Source organism: Podarcis bocagei, assembly GCF_964188305.1.
Source record: "Podarcis bocagei genome assembly, chromosome: 11".
Classification (NCBI taxonomy): domain Eukaryota; kingdom Metazoa; phylum Chordata; class Lepidosauria; order Squamata; family Lacertidae; genus Podarcis; species Podarcis bocagei.
In genome coordinates, this window is record NC_138136.1 from 15,548,399 (window position 1) to 15,563,212 (window position 14,814).

At 42.9% G+C, this 14,814-nt stretch overlaps 1 protein-coding gene across 3 annotated transcripts in view; it reads left to right on the forward strand.

Moving 5' to 3' along the window:
• Positions 1 to 14,814, forward strand: part of MARCHF3 (membrane associated ring-CH-type finger 3) — a 153,976-nt gene that overhangs the window by 84,745 nt on the left and 54,417 nt on the right. For all 3 annotated transcript variants that reach the window (XM_081213880.1, XM_081213882.1, XM_081213881.1), the window contains exon 2: positions 11,834 to 12,077. In XM_081213880.1, the coding sequence (XP_081070006.1) occupies positions 11,890 to 12,077 (188 nt within the window). In that variant the 5' untranslated portion in view covers positions 11,834 to 11,889. The remainder of the gene's footprint in view (positions 1 to 11,833; positions 12,078 to 14,814) is intronic.

Here is a 14,814-nt window from a genome sequence, read left to right on the forward strand (position 1 = left end):
AAAGGTTTCAGAAGGAGACAGGATTAACATTGGTTAAGAAAGTGAAATACCTAGGGGTTAACATGACTTCTAAGAATGTGAATCTGTTTAAGGATAACTATGAAAAATGTTGGACGGAAGTGAAAAAGGATCTAGAAATATGGTCAAATCTAAAGTTATCATTGCTAGGCCGAATTGCTGCGATAAAGATGAATGTATTCCCAAGGATGTTGTTTTTGTTTCAAACATTGCAAAATGGAGTGTTTCAAGAAGTGGCAGAGAGATATCTCTAGATTTGTCTGGCAGGGCAAGAAACCTCGAATAAAATTTAAGATATTAACTGACGCTAAGGAAAGAGGTGGATTTGCCCTGCCAGACTTAAAACTTTATTATGAATCAGTCGCTTTTTGCTGGCTGAGAGAATGGATGCTTCTTGAGAACACTGATGTGTTGGACTTAGAAGGCTTTAATAATGTCTTTGGGTGGCATGCATATCTGTGGTATGATAAGGTCAAAGCACATAAAGCGTTTAAAAACCATACTGTCAGAAAAGCACTGTTTAATGTTTGGATAAGATATAAGGATTTGCTTGATAATAAAACCCCAAGGTGGCTGTCACCAATGGAAGCGAAGGCTCAGAAAAAGCTCAATATGGAGGCTAAATGGCCGAAATATTGGGAAATTTTGGAACAAGAGGGAGACAGATTAAAACTGCAGAGTTTTGAAAAATTAAAAAATAGAGTGCAAGATTGGCTTCATTATTATCAGATAATGGAGGCATATAATTAGCATAAAAAAATGGCTTCCAGGTGGAAAAATCAAAATTGGAAACAGAACTGTTAGACTCCAAAACTAAGAATTTGTCAAGAATGTATAATTTGCTGTTGAAATGGAATACTCAGGATGAAACGGTGAAATCTGTTATGATTAAATGGGCACAAGATGTTGGACATAACATTATGATGGCTGACTGGAACAGTTATGGACCACAGGTATGAAGTTCATGGCATGTAATGCCTTAAGAGAGAATATAATGAAAATGATATACAGGTGGTACATGACACCAGTCAAGCTTGCGAAAATGTATCACTTGCCCGATAATAAATGCTGGAAATGTAAAGAGACGGAAGGTACATTATTTCACCTTTGGTGGACATGCCCAAGGATTACGACTTTCTGGGAGATGATCTATAACGAAATGAAAAAGGTATTTAAATATACCTTTCTGAAGAAACCAGAGGCCTTTCTCCTGGGCATGGTCAGCCAATTGGTGCCAAAGAAGGACAGAACTTTCTTTATGTATGCCACAACAGCAGCAAGAATACTTATTGCAAAGTATTGGAAGACACAAGATCTACCCACTCTGGAAGAATGGCAGATGAAGGTGATAGACTATATGGAACTGGCGGAAATGACTGGCAGAACCCGAGACCAGGGAGAAGAGTCGGTGGAGGAAGATTGGAAGAAATTTAAAGACTATTTACAGAAACATTGTAAAATTAATGAATGTTAGAATGATGTTGGAATGAATCTATGTGACTTTAGCAAAAATGTATCAAAGATTTAAGAAAAATAGACTGTTAATTGGTGAAAAGAGGGAAAGTAAACTTATATTAAGATCAAGATAAATTTTCAGGATAAAAATTTTGAAGAGAGGGAAAGGATTTGCTGAAATGGATAATTGACTTAGAATACAAAAAAGGGAAGTGTGAGGAGGTCAGGGAAACAAGCAAATGAAAGATAAGTTATGGGAAGGTTCGATTTGTTTTTGATTTTGTTTTTAATTGTTTCTATTTTTCTGTTTGTTTTTTATTGTGATGTGCTGTTTTGTCATTGTTTAATTTGGTGTTTTTTCTTTTGCCTTTTTGTAAACTTAAAACCTTAATAAATACTATTTTTAAAAAAAGAACTTTGCTTCAGGATGAGAACAGAAATTGTCTTCTGGTGGCGCGGCGGCAGCAGGAGGCCCCATTAGCTAAAGTGGTGCTTCAGGTTAAGAACAGTTTCAGGTTAAGAACGGACATCCGGAACGAATTAAGTACTTAACCCGAGGTACCACTGTACATTCATATTTTGAACACATACAGAGGGAGTGACATGATAAAATTGCAGTGGTACCTCAGGTTACAAACTTAATTCGTTTTGGAAGTCCGTTCTTCACCTGAAACCATTCTTAACCTGAGGTGCGCTTTCGCTAATGGGGCCTCCTGCTGTCGCCGCGCTACTGGCACGCGGTTTCCATTCTCTTCCTGGGACAAAGTTTGCAACCTGAAGTAACTACTTCCGGGTTACCGGAGTTTGTAACCTGAAGCATTTGTAACCCGAAGCATTTGTAACTATAAGATATCACTGTGTATGTAAAATAATATTGACCTGAAGTGGATTAATGGAACAGAATAAGGAAAGAAAAAATAGTTTATTGGACTAATATTATTTAATTTAATGTATTATTTGGGGTGTCTGAACCTACAGGCTGAAAATGGATTACGGCTCTGGGAGAAAACTAGGCACGAATAAAAATACCCACACCTTACTATAAATTCACCAGTCCCAACAGATTTGAATCACAGAATCGCTCTTTCTTTTTTTAGCTAATGGAAAGCTTTCAGTAAACGCTCAGCCTCGGACAAATTTCTAAGAGAAGTGAATCACACAACTTTAGGTCAGCCACAAATATCCTGTTTCTGATTCCCATTCTCCAGTGTGAATTGGAAGACTCTGTAGGTTGGTCTAATGGGTCATGTGGGGAAAAGGCAGTTTCTTTCAGTAGGAAACATTAAAGCCCACTAGAAGTGTGAAGGTCAAGCTATTACCTGGCTAGCCAACATGCTTGAAGTACTAGTGTAAGTACTCCAAACAAAGATTACCCCGTGTTGAGAATAAAGAAGTGATAGATATGGTTCTAGGAGAAACGTGACCTTCTACCTGCGGGCTCCATCCTTGCCCTACTTGGTTGATAGCATGTAGCAAGAGGGGATTTGACAAACTGCATCGATGAGATGATTAATGCCTCCTTGAAAACAGGAGGATTTTCCCAGCTCTAATTCTAACCTTCCTGAAACGCAATCTTTGATCTTCCCAGCAAACTGTTAAAAGTACAGGTCTACACCTGGAGGTTACGAGAACAGAAGGCTATGTCTTTAGACTGTCCTAACTTCTTTGCATTCTCCCAAAATTGCTTCCCCAGTCTTCACTGCTCTTGCTGTACGTAGCATTGCTTTTCTATATCCATGCCTCACAGGAAAGCCAATTCATTAGCTGCAAGATTTTTAGCGCTCCTTGGAGGGGCGGTTGTGTGTGTTGCAGTACCATCACCATTCAGCATCCACACACGAGGAGTCAGTCGGGAGCAGTCTGACTCCCTGCACTTTTCACACCTGTCATTTAAATCAACAGCAGAGATGCAAAAGGGAAAAACTCGCCTGACTCCGTGATGCTCCCTTGAGGAACAAGCGGGTTGTAATGACAGTATTCTCTGCAGCAGCTAGCGTGATTTCTTTCTCCTCCTTCTGCAAAAGAAAATTTTATGGGTTTTTTTAAAAAAAATTATTAAAATTTTACAACAAGTTTTAGCATAATTCAAATTACATTTTACATTTTCAATTACCCCCCCCCCCAGCTCTCCCAACTTCCGTTTCTGGTTTATAGCATACCGTATTTTTCGCTCTATAAGATGCACTTTTTCCCTCCTAAAAAGTAAGGGGAAATGTGTGCACGTCTTATGGAGCGAATGCCGGCTGCACAGCTATCCCAGAAGCCAGAACAGCAAGAGGGATTGCTGTGCAGCAATCCCTCTTGCTGTTCTAGTTTCAGGGATATCCGTGCAAAGCCTCTTCAACAACATTTGATTCAGAATATTTTTTTCCTTGTTTTCCTCCTCTGAAAACTAGGTGCGTCTTATGGTCTGGTGTGTCTTATAGAGCAAAAAGTACGGTACTTATTTCTTCTGCTTATAATTTTATATGCCTTATGTACTAAAATTAAAATTGTACCTTGTCAATCCGTTGTTAACATTTTAACCTCATATTTATATTTTCTGTTTATGTTTGTCCATTGTAAGTGTATTACTTGAATCTTGCAAGTGAGTTCATTTCAATGCATTGTTTCTGTATATACATCATAAAAGGTTCCCAATCTTTTTTGAAGTCATTGTTGTCCTTATCTTTGAGTCTCTCAGTTAGCTTTGTCATTTCAGCTTATTCCATCAACTTTTCTTGCCATTGTTCTTTCGTTGGTAGTTCCTCGCTTTTCCATTAAAATTTTAATTTCCCTCTGCCTACTTTCCCTCCAGACTTCTGCCTTCTACACTGCAAGAAACAATATGCAGTATGGCAAGCATTCGTTTTAAGATGCACCAATGGTATGATGACATTTTGAACTTACCTGTCACCTGAACGGGGCGAACCAGATAAAGGGAACATCCTCCATTTGGTGCCCTTTCCTCTGTTGAGGAAGGTGCAGGATCATGCTTATAACCCACAAGTTGCAGAGCTTATTGGAAAACACATCAAAAGTACTTGGTGAAGTTGGGTGAGCAACTTGTTCACAAGAAGACTGAAGGCTAGAAATGCAGCTCTGCAGTTATGTGTTTAACCAGACTTACAGGCAGAAGAAATGGTTTTTAATAGCAAGGGACTACTGTTTCTCATTTCAACCATCTTGATTGCTAAGACTGGCTTGAAGACGACCTTTTTCAGAGGCTCCCCATTTTGAATATTAGATGAGTGCCAACCCAACCTTTTCAGTGGCAGCACCCCATCTTTGGAACATCTCCCCAAAATGTACTTTTAGGGACACCTACATGATCGTTTTGGTTCAGTGTTGTATTTATTCAGTGCCAAAATTCCGCTTCTGTTGTCTAGCTCATAAGGTTACGAAGATAGCCTTGAAACTAGATGAGAAGTGTCAATGAGATCACGGGAGCCAACGAAGGAAGCTTAGCAGGATTTTTAGTGGCCAGAGAGCAATGTTTCACTGTCCTGCATTGCTCTCTGCTCCCTACCCCCCAAAAAATATGAATAGCAGAATCAGAATAAATTATGCAAGATAAGTAAATACATATACATTTGCATGACTTAGGCAGGTTGCAGAATTCAGATTTCTTGGTGCAGAATTTAGATCATTCCTTAAGCATATATATCGGCAAGGGTCTTCTGCCTATAATCACCACCTCAGACCTATGTTTTAACAGCTGTGCCAAACCGTGATGAAATGTGTGAATGACTAGAAAATCCCTGGATTCTTTTGGATTCTGACTTTTGTGATTTGGCAACCGTTTTCTGGTAGGTCCAGTACTCATTCTCTTGGCTTCCCCTGGTTTTCTGACTCTCTGCTATAATGATACAATATAGGCCTTGTCAGCATCTCTGAATGAACCTTATGGCCCTGAAAATGAACAATATCTGCTCATAGTCAAAAGCTATTTCCATGTGTTTCATATGAAAGCGCATAAAAGGAATACAGCAGCATTTATTCAGCCAGGGTTTTCTTAGGTAGCAAGATTTATTTTTGCTTTTGTATGCACTGGCATTGCCTTAGTCAATAGGTACTTCTCAGAACAATCATTCTTGATATTTACCTCCAGAGTTCAATATGCGCTGCTTATTACTTACACCATTTTCAAAAGTGTATATCATGCTGCATTTTATGAGGGAAATATTGAAAACAAACTCAACTGTTGGAATTGGATGAATTGCATTATAGGGCTTCTGCCGGGGTTGAATTATTATGATTTTTAATACATGTTCAAAAGGCTGGTATTTATTTTGTGTTGTCAGAGCTTTTCTAAAAATCAGAACTTTGGAAATCAGGGTGGCACTGGTAAAATGCTGGGATTAGACCTGTTTTCAAATGTCAACGTCAGCCATGAACGTCAGCTGCCATGGCCAAGCTGCTCCCTCACTTTCTGTTTTCCGTATAACAAAAATGATTTTCATCAGATTTTCAAGTGCCTTGAATAGCAGAAATCCCATATCCATTGAAATTAATAGTCAGATATTCCTATTTTAAAAATATGTTATCAAGCTGCTAAGAAGAAACATATTCTGCTGGGCTGCCCAAATAGCTCTCTCTCTCTTTTAAGTAGCCGCTAAAGCAAAGAGTTGTGCATATATTAATATTTTGCTCTTAACGGCATCATCTGGTGGTTAAGAAATACCCTTAAACTCCTCAACTGACTGACGGATGCCTTTGTCAAAGCATGGATGGTCACTTTATGCAGAATGATAATCTTCCTGCTGTACATAATGAGGTCAGCGAAGCAGTGAGCAAGGAAATGTATAATTCTGTAGCATGGGTCTATAAGCACAGCCCTGTCTAGGCTATTTAAGTTTAATGAGGCATCTACTGTGCTGCTGCATACTCTCGTTGAACAGTCTCAGCATGCATTTCAAAACTAAAATGTAGCTCATAATCCATGTCCCTACGCACGCTCCTTGGAGAGTCTCTGGCTGCCGTTCTCATAAGGCTGCATTCTTTTGCATTTCTTTGTGTGCTAATGGTCTTGGAATTAGTCATTTGCTCCATTGTCATTGTATATGAGGATCACAACGCTATTCTTTTTCTTCATTGTTCTTTGAGCGTCAGAACTGCAACGAAGTAGCGCATAGGCAACATGCATGCTCCCTAGGGAATGTATTCTCTGCAAAAGTAGCTAAAGCCATCCCCGCAATGATAGGTGTATCGTCAAGCACTCAGCCCTGTTCGTAAATCATCTTCTTCTTCTTCTGCGATCACTTGTAGCCGAGTAAGATTGTCTTCCATAAGCACGGTTTTAACAATGAGTTAGTAAGTGACTGTGGAGGCCAATTCTGGATCCACACATCCTTCCACAGTGGGGACATTGGTTTCTGGGCAGGAACTGATCATGGTGTGAATTTGGCAAGCGTGCCTTCCTCCTAGCACGTTTCTTCCTTGCGTCCTGAGTTTGAGTGTCTTCAAAGCCCATGACACCTTTGGTAAAGGCTGTTCTCCAACTGGAGCCCTCGCAGGCCAGTGTTTCCCAATTGTTGGTGTTTATACTACATTTTTTTTTTAGATTTGCCTTGAGACAGTCTTTAAATCTCTTTTGTTGACCACCAGCATTACGCTTTCCATTTTTAAGTTTGGAATAGAGTAGTTGCTTTGGAAGATGATCATCAGGAATCCACACAACATGACCAGTCCAACAAAGTTGATGTTGAAGAATCATTGCTTCAATGCTGGTGATCTATGGGAGTGGTATGGCATCCCTGATGTCTCTCTGCCTGGATCCAATTGCTTTCTTGCCTCAGCCAGCTGCTTGGCTAACTCTGGAAAGTGCCACAAAGTGCTTTGTGCCAGTTGATTATCAAACTACAAAAGGAATGGCCAAGGTTTCAATTTTTAAATTATTTTGGTGTTAAGGCAAGGAAAGCATGTCCTCCCTACAGGAGGGCATGTGTTGTGGTAAGACCTGGAGACTGACCTCTTGGTTGTGGGTGGGTATATTGCACAGCCACAACACCCGATTGGTAGGCCCCTCGTTGCTGGGTTTAATCTGGCCAATGGGGAGCTGTCTAAATGGGTCTAGGGACCTATATATACCTATGCACGTGTCCCAGAGCTTCCTCTTTTGGCACGTGCATTCGGAACACCCACCTACCCTCCCTATATTTGGGGCATTTTGTGATTGACCTTGCTATGCTGTCGTGTGTCGCCTGTCATTGGAACAGGGGCATGGCAGGAATTTCCCCACTTGGCTGATTGGCTGTTTGGGTTTCACCTGCCGCGTAGCAAATCGTCACAACTTGTAAGGTTGCGGATAGGCTCTGGTTCAGGTGATAGGGATGGTAGAACGGTCTCGCCATCCCTATGTGAAGGGTATTCCGTTAAAGGAATCCAGGGACTCAACCTGGTTTGGTCAACCCCTGTGAGGGGGCTGTGCCCATGCCTAAGTCCAGGGGAGCATCTGGGGAGTGGACATAGTCCGTTCCCTGGCTTTTCACCTACCTCAGGTGTTCACCCTTGGCTGACCTATGCTGGCGCCCTGGGTCAGCACTACCTGCAAGCGTGCAGGGAGCTAGTCGAACCAGAGCCTATGCAACTATTCACTTGATGTAATCAATAAAGTTGTGGCCTAAATTCTGCCAAAAACCAAAATTAAAATTTGAATCAAATGTGTGTTTATTTAGGGGGGAGGTCTCTGGGTCTGAACACGCAAATAAAAGAATGGTGTTCAGTACAGTATTTGGATTGTGTCTGCCATGCTCTATCATGGTTGTTTATATATCTACAGTGTGTGTGTGTGTGTGTGTGTGTGTGTGTGGCCATACTGGTGGCTTCTGCCTGTGGTATCTCAGCCATTGGAGCAGAGCTGATAATGCAGAATCTTGCAATGTGACAAAATCATCATCTTAGTACTTGCTACAGGAGTCTGAGAAAAGTAGGGTACCAGAAGCTGCTGATTGCTGGAGCGACAGTGCATTTCCCATAATGCCTGGTTCTTCCCTTAGCATTGTGAAGACATGGGGGGGGAGTGGGGAAGAGCCCTGGGGAGTCAGAATTCCCAAAGTGTTCTCCTGCCCTTCTTGTGCTCCACAAAAAACTACAAAAATCATTTACAAGAAAGAGGGAATAAACCTATCCCCGAGGAATCACACAAGCACTCACTCTGGGGAGGACGGGAATCAAAGGATAGGGCTCAGAAATGGGAAGGGGGAGAGTATGAAAATGATTGCTGGTACACACACAAGCACTTATAACTCTTTGTATGTGTTGCCCCATAGCCACTCTCAGCTTTCTTTTCCTGTTGCGCAACCGTTTTCGGTGGCTGCTACACTGAGCCTCAACAGTGACAGGACAGTGGAATACCATTAAAAAAGAAGGGGGGGAGAGAAAATCAATAAAATACATTGGATAGGAGTATTCCCCAGATAAGCAGTTAGGTGGCATTTTTTGAATTAATGCCAGGGGCACTAAAACACATTTCTTTCTCTACCTTTAATGTGCTTTAACGCCACCTTCCCCAACCTGTGACTGCAGATGTATTGGACTACAACTTCCATCAGCTCCAGGCAGCACAGTCAACAGCAAGAGATCATAGAATTGTGGAGTTGGAAAGGGACCCTGAAGATTCCCTCTTCCAACCCCCTGCAATGCAGCTGTCCCATATGGGGATCAAACCTAAAACCATGGCATTATCAGCACAATGATGGGAGTTGAGGTCCATTGGCAGTGAAAGAGCACCAGGTTGGGGCTGGCTTCTTAATTCTTCTTCTTCTCCTTCTCCTTCTTCTTCTTCTTCTTCTTCTTCTTCTTCTTCTTCTTCTTCTTCTTCTCCTCCTCCTCCTCCGCCTCCGCCTCCTCCTTCTCCTTCTCCTTCAACGTACCACCCTTCATCCAAGGATCACAGGGCAGTTTACAGTACAGTGGTACCGCTAGCCCAGAAATAGTACCTCGGGTTAAGAATTTTGCTTCAGGATGAGAACAGAAATCGTGCAGTCGCGGCGCAGTGGCAGCAGGAGGCCCCATTAGTCAAAGTGGTCTTCAGGTTAAGAACAGTTTCAGTTAAGAACAGACCTCCAGAATGAATTGATTCTTAACCTGAGGTAAAGGTAAAGGGACCCCTGACCATTAGGTCCAGTCATGACCAACTCTGGGGTTGCGGCGCTCATCTCGCTTTATTGGCTGAGGGAGCCGGCGTACAGCTTCTGGATCATGTCCGCTTCTGGCCGTTTACCTTCCCGCCGGAGTGGTACCTATTTATCTACTTGCACTTTGATGTGCTTTCGAACTGCTAGGTTGGCAGGAGCAGGGACCGAGCAGCGGGAGCTCACCCCGTCACGGGGATTCGAACCGCCAACCTTCTGATTAACAAGCCCTTGGCTATGTGGTTTAACCCACAGTGCCACCCGCGTCCCTAACCTGAGGTACCACTGTCTACCACTGTATAAAAATATGTATTGGAAGATATAGTTCCCCCTTACACTGACCGAGTTGTAAGGTATGAGAAACATACTGGCATATGTGGTGTGGATGTCATTATGTACACAAGTTCTGGAAGCAGGTTACATTTGAGATTGGTATTATTGCTGGCAAATAGGCCTCCTTGGACCCTAAGCTATGTCTCTTAGCCATTTGGCCTTACTGACCTTAACTTCTCAACAGGGAATTCTATATCCTTTGGTTGCTGCTCATCTAGTGATCTCTCAAGGATGGAAAGATGCGTCTTGTTCTCCTGTGGCTCGATGGTTTAAAGAAGTCGTGTTCATTGCCATTTCCGGAAAAATGACTCATAAAATACACACTGCCAGGGATGATGCAGACCCCTCCAACTTTGCTTGTTCTTGGGGGACATTTGTGACTTATATGACCAATCTTTCTCCTGGTTGGCTCAGTCCTTTCAAATATGAGTTTATTTGGCAACGTCCATGAATATTTGGTATGTTTGGTAGAAATATGAACCTTGCATTCCACTGTGGAATATATTTTATGCCACTCATTTTCTTTTAAGTTTTCTATGTTGTTGTTGATGATGATGAAGTTGATGGTTATGTTATCTGGTAATTTTATTCTTCCTGTTTTATTGGCTGTTTTTAAATCAGTAGAGTGAACCTACGGAATTAGCAGCTAGCCGCAGTCAGGCCTTTGAAACGTCCTTCGCTATTAGGGCCGCTGACTTCTAAGGAAAGGGCTTGTTCTGTGATGTTTGTATTTGAACAATCTGTATGTGGTCTTTTATGTGCATAAACACACACACACACAAATATGTAGCATAATAACCAACAATACACTCACATCTTCTATAAGGCCTGGAGGTGTTGTTATACTCTCACCCTGGTTGAGGAGAGCAGGGCATGGCACTTCCCAGTAAATTAACCCACATTTTCTAATGTCACATATTTCTGTTGTTTGTGTTTCTGTGAAAAATTGGCCCCTAAATTGTTGGGGGGGGTTGCCCACTCCTGCCTATCACAAGTTCTGTTTTCCTGTACAATTACTGTCCAGCAAAACATTTTAAATGTCATTACTTGAAATGCTTGGGAGAAAAGAGCATGGCATACACAAGTATGATTTCTCTTTTTCGCCACCCCCCTCTAACCTTACCTTGCAGCCTGTATTATTGCTGCATGCAGGTTATCATTAAGGGGCCGGAGTCGTGGGGTTGGGGGAAGAAAACCCCTCTGTCATTAAATACTGATTTGGGTGTTGCGCTCCCTATTTGATGGTGTAACGCACTTCGTAATAACAGGTTATTTTCTCCGAGAGATTGCAAATTTATTTGGTACTTTTCTTGCGTTTATGGGGAAGAGGCTGACGTGTAGCTGAAGCAACCCCAAGCTAGGTGTCCTTAGCACCTCACAACTGGAGGGGGGGAGTGGAAGGTGGCGGCAAGGGAGAGAGAGAGAGACAAAAGGTTTTCAGCCTTTCCATTTATCACCAAGGCATTAAAGTCTGTGGAGAAAAGTAAAGGGGGAAAAATTGCTTTTCAAGATAATACACACTTCATAGAGACGCAGTTTCTCAACTCCACGTAATTGTGTGGCTGCCCATCCCCTGCAAATAGCAGGAGCAATTTTTTAAAAGGGGGGGAAGAAATAGGAGGTGCAGGGGGGGCAGAGAGAGAAATATCTCATTTTCAAAGAGAATCAATAAGACAGTGTTGTACACAGAGGTGCTTGCTGCATTGTTATTAACAATTCCTGCCTTTCTATTCTCCCCCCCCCCCTTTCCACCTTTGTGTTAGAATATTTTCTAATGGGAAGCAATGCTCTTTGAGTCCTGCTGAATTTTAATGACGGAGACGTTGGTGGTTTGTTGCATGTGTGTCTTGCCCGGCGTCCGCTCTCAGCAGCCCCTGCCTTCGATAAATTGTTTTCTAATCTTTCTTTCCTAGATGGAAATCCTGTATGAATGTGGAAGCCATTAGCAGAGTAATTGCTGTCTGTTACCATGACAACCAGCCGCTGCAGTCACCTGCCCGAAGTCTTACCAGACTGCACCAGCTCGGCTGCTCCGGTGGTGAAGACGGTGGAGGACTGTAGCAGCCTCGCGAATGGGCAACCGCAGTATGTCATGCAAGTTTCGGCCAAGGACGGGCAGCTGCTGTCATCAGTAGTACGGACGCTTGCCACACAGAGGTACGGTCGTACCGAGCCAAGGAAACATCTGATTGCTTGCTAAGCGTGGGGAAGAAAGTGCCGGGAAGGGGAGGGGGTTTGCGATTGCAAGACCCGAACCTTCCTTAGTGCACTTGGGGTCTTTCATCTCCGAAGTCACAGGTCCGTTTCAGGGGCAGGCAGATGGGAAGCTGCACATTCAATTCTTCTGTATTGTTATAGCCATGCTTTCCGAATGATGCGCACGGCATTGCTCACTTTAAAGAGAGCAAAAGCTTGACTCCTCTTCGAGTTCGTAATGTGTTGCAACTTTGTCGCGATCCCCGACGATTCAACTCGTTCCGCTTCGCGCAAAGAAGGGGGTGCAGGGACCGTTGGGGGAGGCAGGTGGCAAAGGGATGGAGAGGCCATTAATCCTCCTGAGGCGAAAGAGAAAAGTTCAGGAGTGACATTCTGCTGACTTGAGCATGGTGCTCGCAGCTTCCCAGTGAGGGCTGTCGTTTCACGTTTGCATGTGTGTGAGAGAGATTGGGAGGAAAACTCATATCTAGCCTATCGCGTTCTGTGTGGAGTATTGTGGACTTTCATCTTTTATACTTCTAGACCACGTTTTGTATAGCTGGGCAGCTGGGCAAACTTGATATTCAACACGATGCCCGCTGCCTAGGTACAGAATTTGCTGTTCTCTTTCATGTCCATGGACTGGAGTGGGTCTTGGGGGTGGTATTGTATGAGATTTTTTTCACCGCTGGCAGGCTGCAGTTTGATATGGTGTAAGTAAGCAGTGGTCATGTTATATATTTTTTAAAGTCCATTCAGAAGAATGTCTAATGGCTTGGTATGTCTATTGGTAGGCAATTGGCCAATGCATGTAGAATATACTATTTACGAAAATAGTTATATTTTGTGGGGGGGGGGGCATGTTGTTCAACCAGTGCTGATTTCAAAAATATCCCCTGTCATGCCCTTAACCATAGCTTTTCTTTTCAGAAGGGTAGACTGGAAGCTCCTAGAGTGAGCTGATATCTTTCTAGAAAGTTTTGTGTATGAAGAGCTGTGCTTCAATTACATTTTTAAATTCATAGATTTGCCTTCCAATAAACCAGGCAGAGGGCCTCCTCGGTAGTGGCACCCACCCTGTAGAATGCCCTCCCACCAGATACCAAGGAAATAAGCAACTATCTGACTTTTAAAAGATATCTGACGGCAGCCCTGTTTAGGGAAGTTTTTAATGTTTGATGTCTTATTGTGTTTTTAATATTCTGTTGGGAGCCACCCAGAGTGGCTGGGAAAACCCAGCCAGATTGACAGGGTATAAGTAATAAATTATTGTTGTTGTTGTTGTTTTTGTTGTTGTTATATACTTTTTTATAGCAGTGTAGACAAAGGATGTGGGTGGCACTGTGGGTTAAACCGATCAGAAGGTCGGCGGTTCGAATCCCCGTGACGGGGTGAGCTCCCGTTGCTCGGTCCCTGCTCCTACCCACCTAGCAGTTCAAAAGCACGTCAAAGTGCAAGTAGATAAATAGGAACTGCTCTGGCAGGAAGGTAAACGGCATTTCCGTGCGCTGCTCTGGTTCGCCAGAAGCGGCTTAGTCATGCTGGCCACATGACCCGGAAGCTGTACGCCGGCTCCCTCAGCTTATAAAGCAAGATGAGCGCCGCAACCCCAGAGTCAGCCACGACTGGACCTAATGGTCTGGGGTCCCTTTACCTTTACCTTTATAGCAGTGTAAGTGTGCTTTTTTAAAAAAAAAAAAGCACAATTAGTTAGTTAGTTAGTTAGTTAGTTAGTTAGTTAGTTAGTTATCCATCCATCCATCCATCCATCCATCCATCCTATTTGTATCCTGCCTTTTCTCCAATGAGGTCAAAGCAGGATACATGAAATTTGTTTAATCCTTACAATAACTACCCTGCAGGGTTAGTGAGAGGTGATGCTGTGCACAAAGGCTACCCTGAAAGATGCATGACTGAGAGGGAATTTGAGCCTCCAAACCTACTACGCCAGCCTTCCCCAACTTTGGTCCACCCAGCTGTTTTGCACTACAGTCACAATAATAGCTGACCATTGGCCATGCTGGTTTGAGGCCAATGAGAATGGTGGTCTAAAATGCCACACTGTTAGGAGAAGCTACACTACGGTATACTGCCTCGAAATGGAAATACTTAAAATAAGCAGAAGAGGATCATATTGCTAAGCTATTTTTAATTGATGTAAGTCTGAATTAGGAATAAGACAGCTGAGCAAACGGTAATGTTTAAGAAAGAGAACAATGTCTGAAAATATGCACAGGCACTCTCCTTTTCTTGGCTTGGCAAAAGTTGGATCAGGCTTGGTTCTGACGGAGGAGTCTCCTTTCTTGTAACTGGAAGCCATGAGTTTGAGTTCTGCCTTCCAGAACACGAGAAAACAAGCTTTCTCCCTCCTCCATGTGACAGCCCTTGAGATATTTGAAGATGGCTATCATATCTCCTCTCAGTCTCCTCTTTTCCAGGCTAAACATACGCAGCTCCTTCAATCTTTCCTGTTGCGTTAAGGAGATTGCTTCCTTGGTTGTGATGGAAAGGAGAGACAAAGTTGTGTGTCGTCACTCTGGTGAGCTCTTCCAGAGGTTTCATGTTTACGTATGTTAAATAGCATGGGACAAGATGGAGACCTGAGGGACCCCATATTTAAAGCACCACAAGATTGAATGGGAGACACACACCCCAGCCCCACCTTCTGAACTTTCCCCTCTAAGAAGGACAACATCCA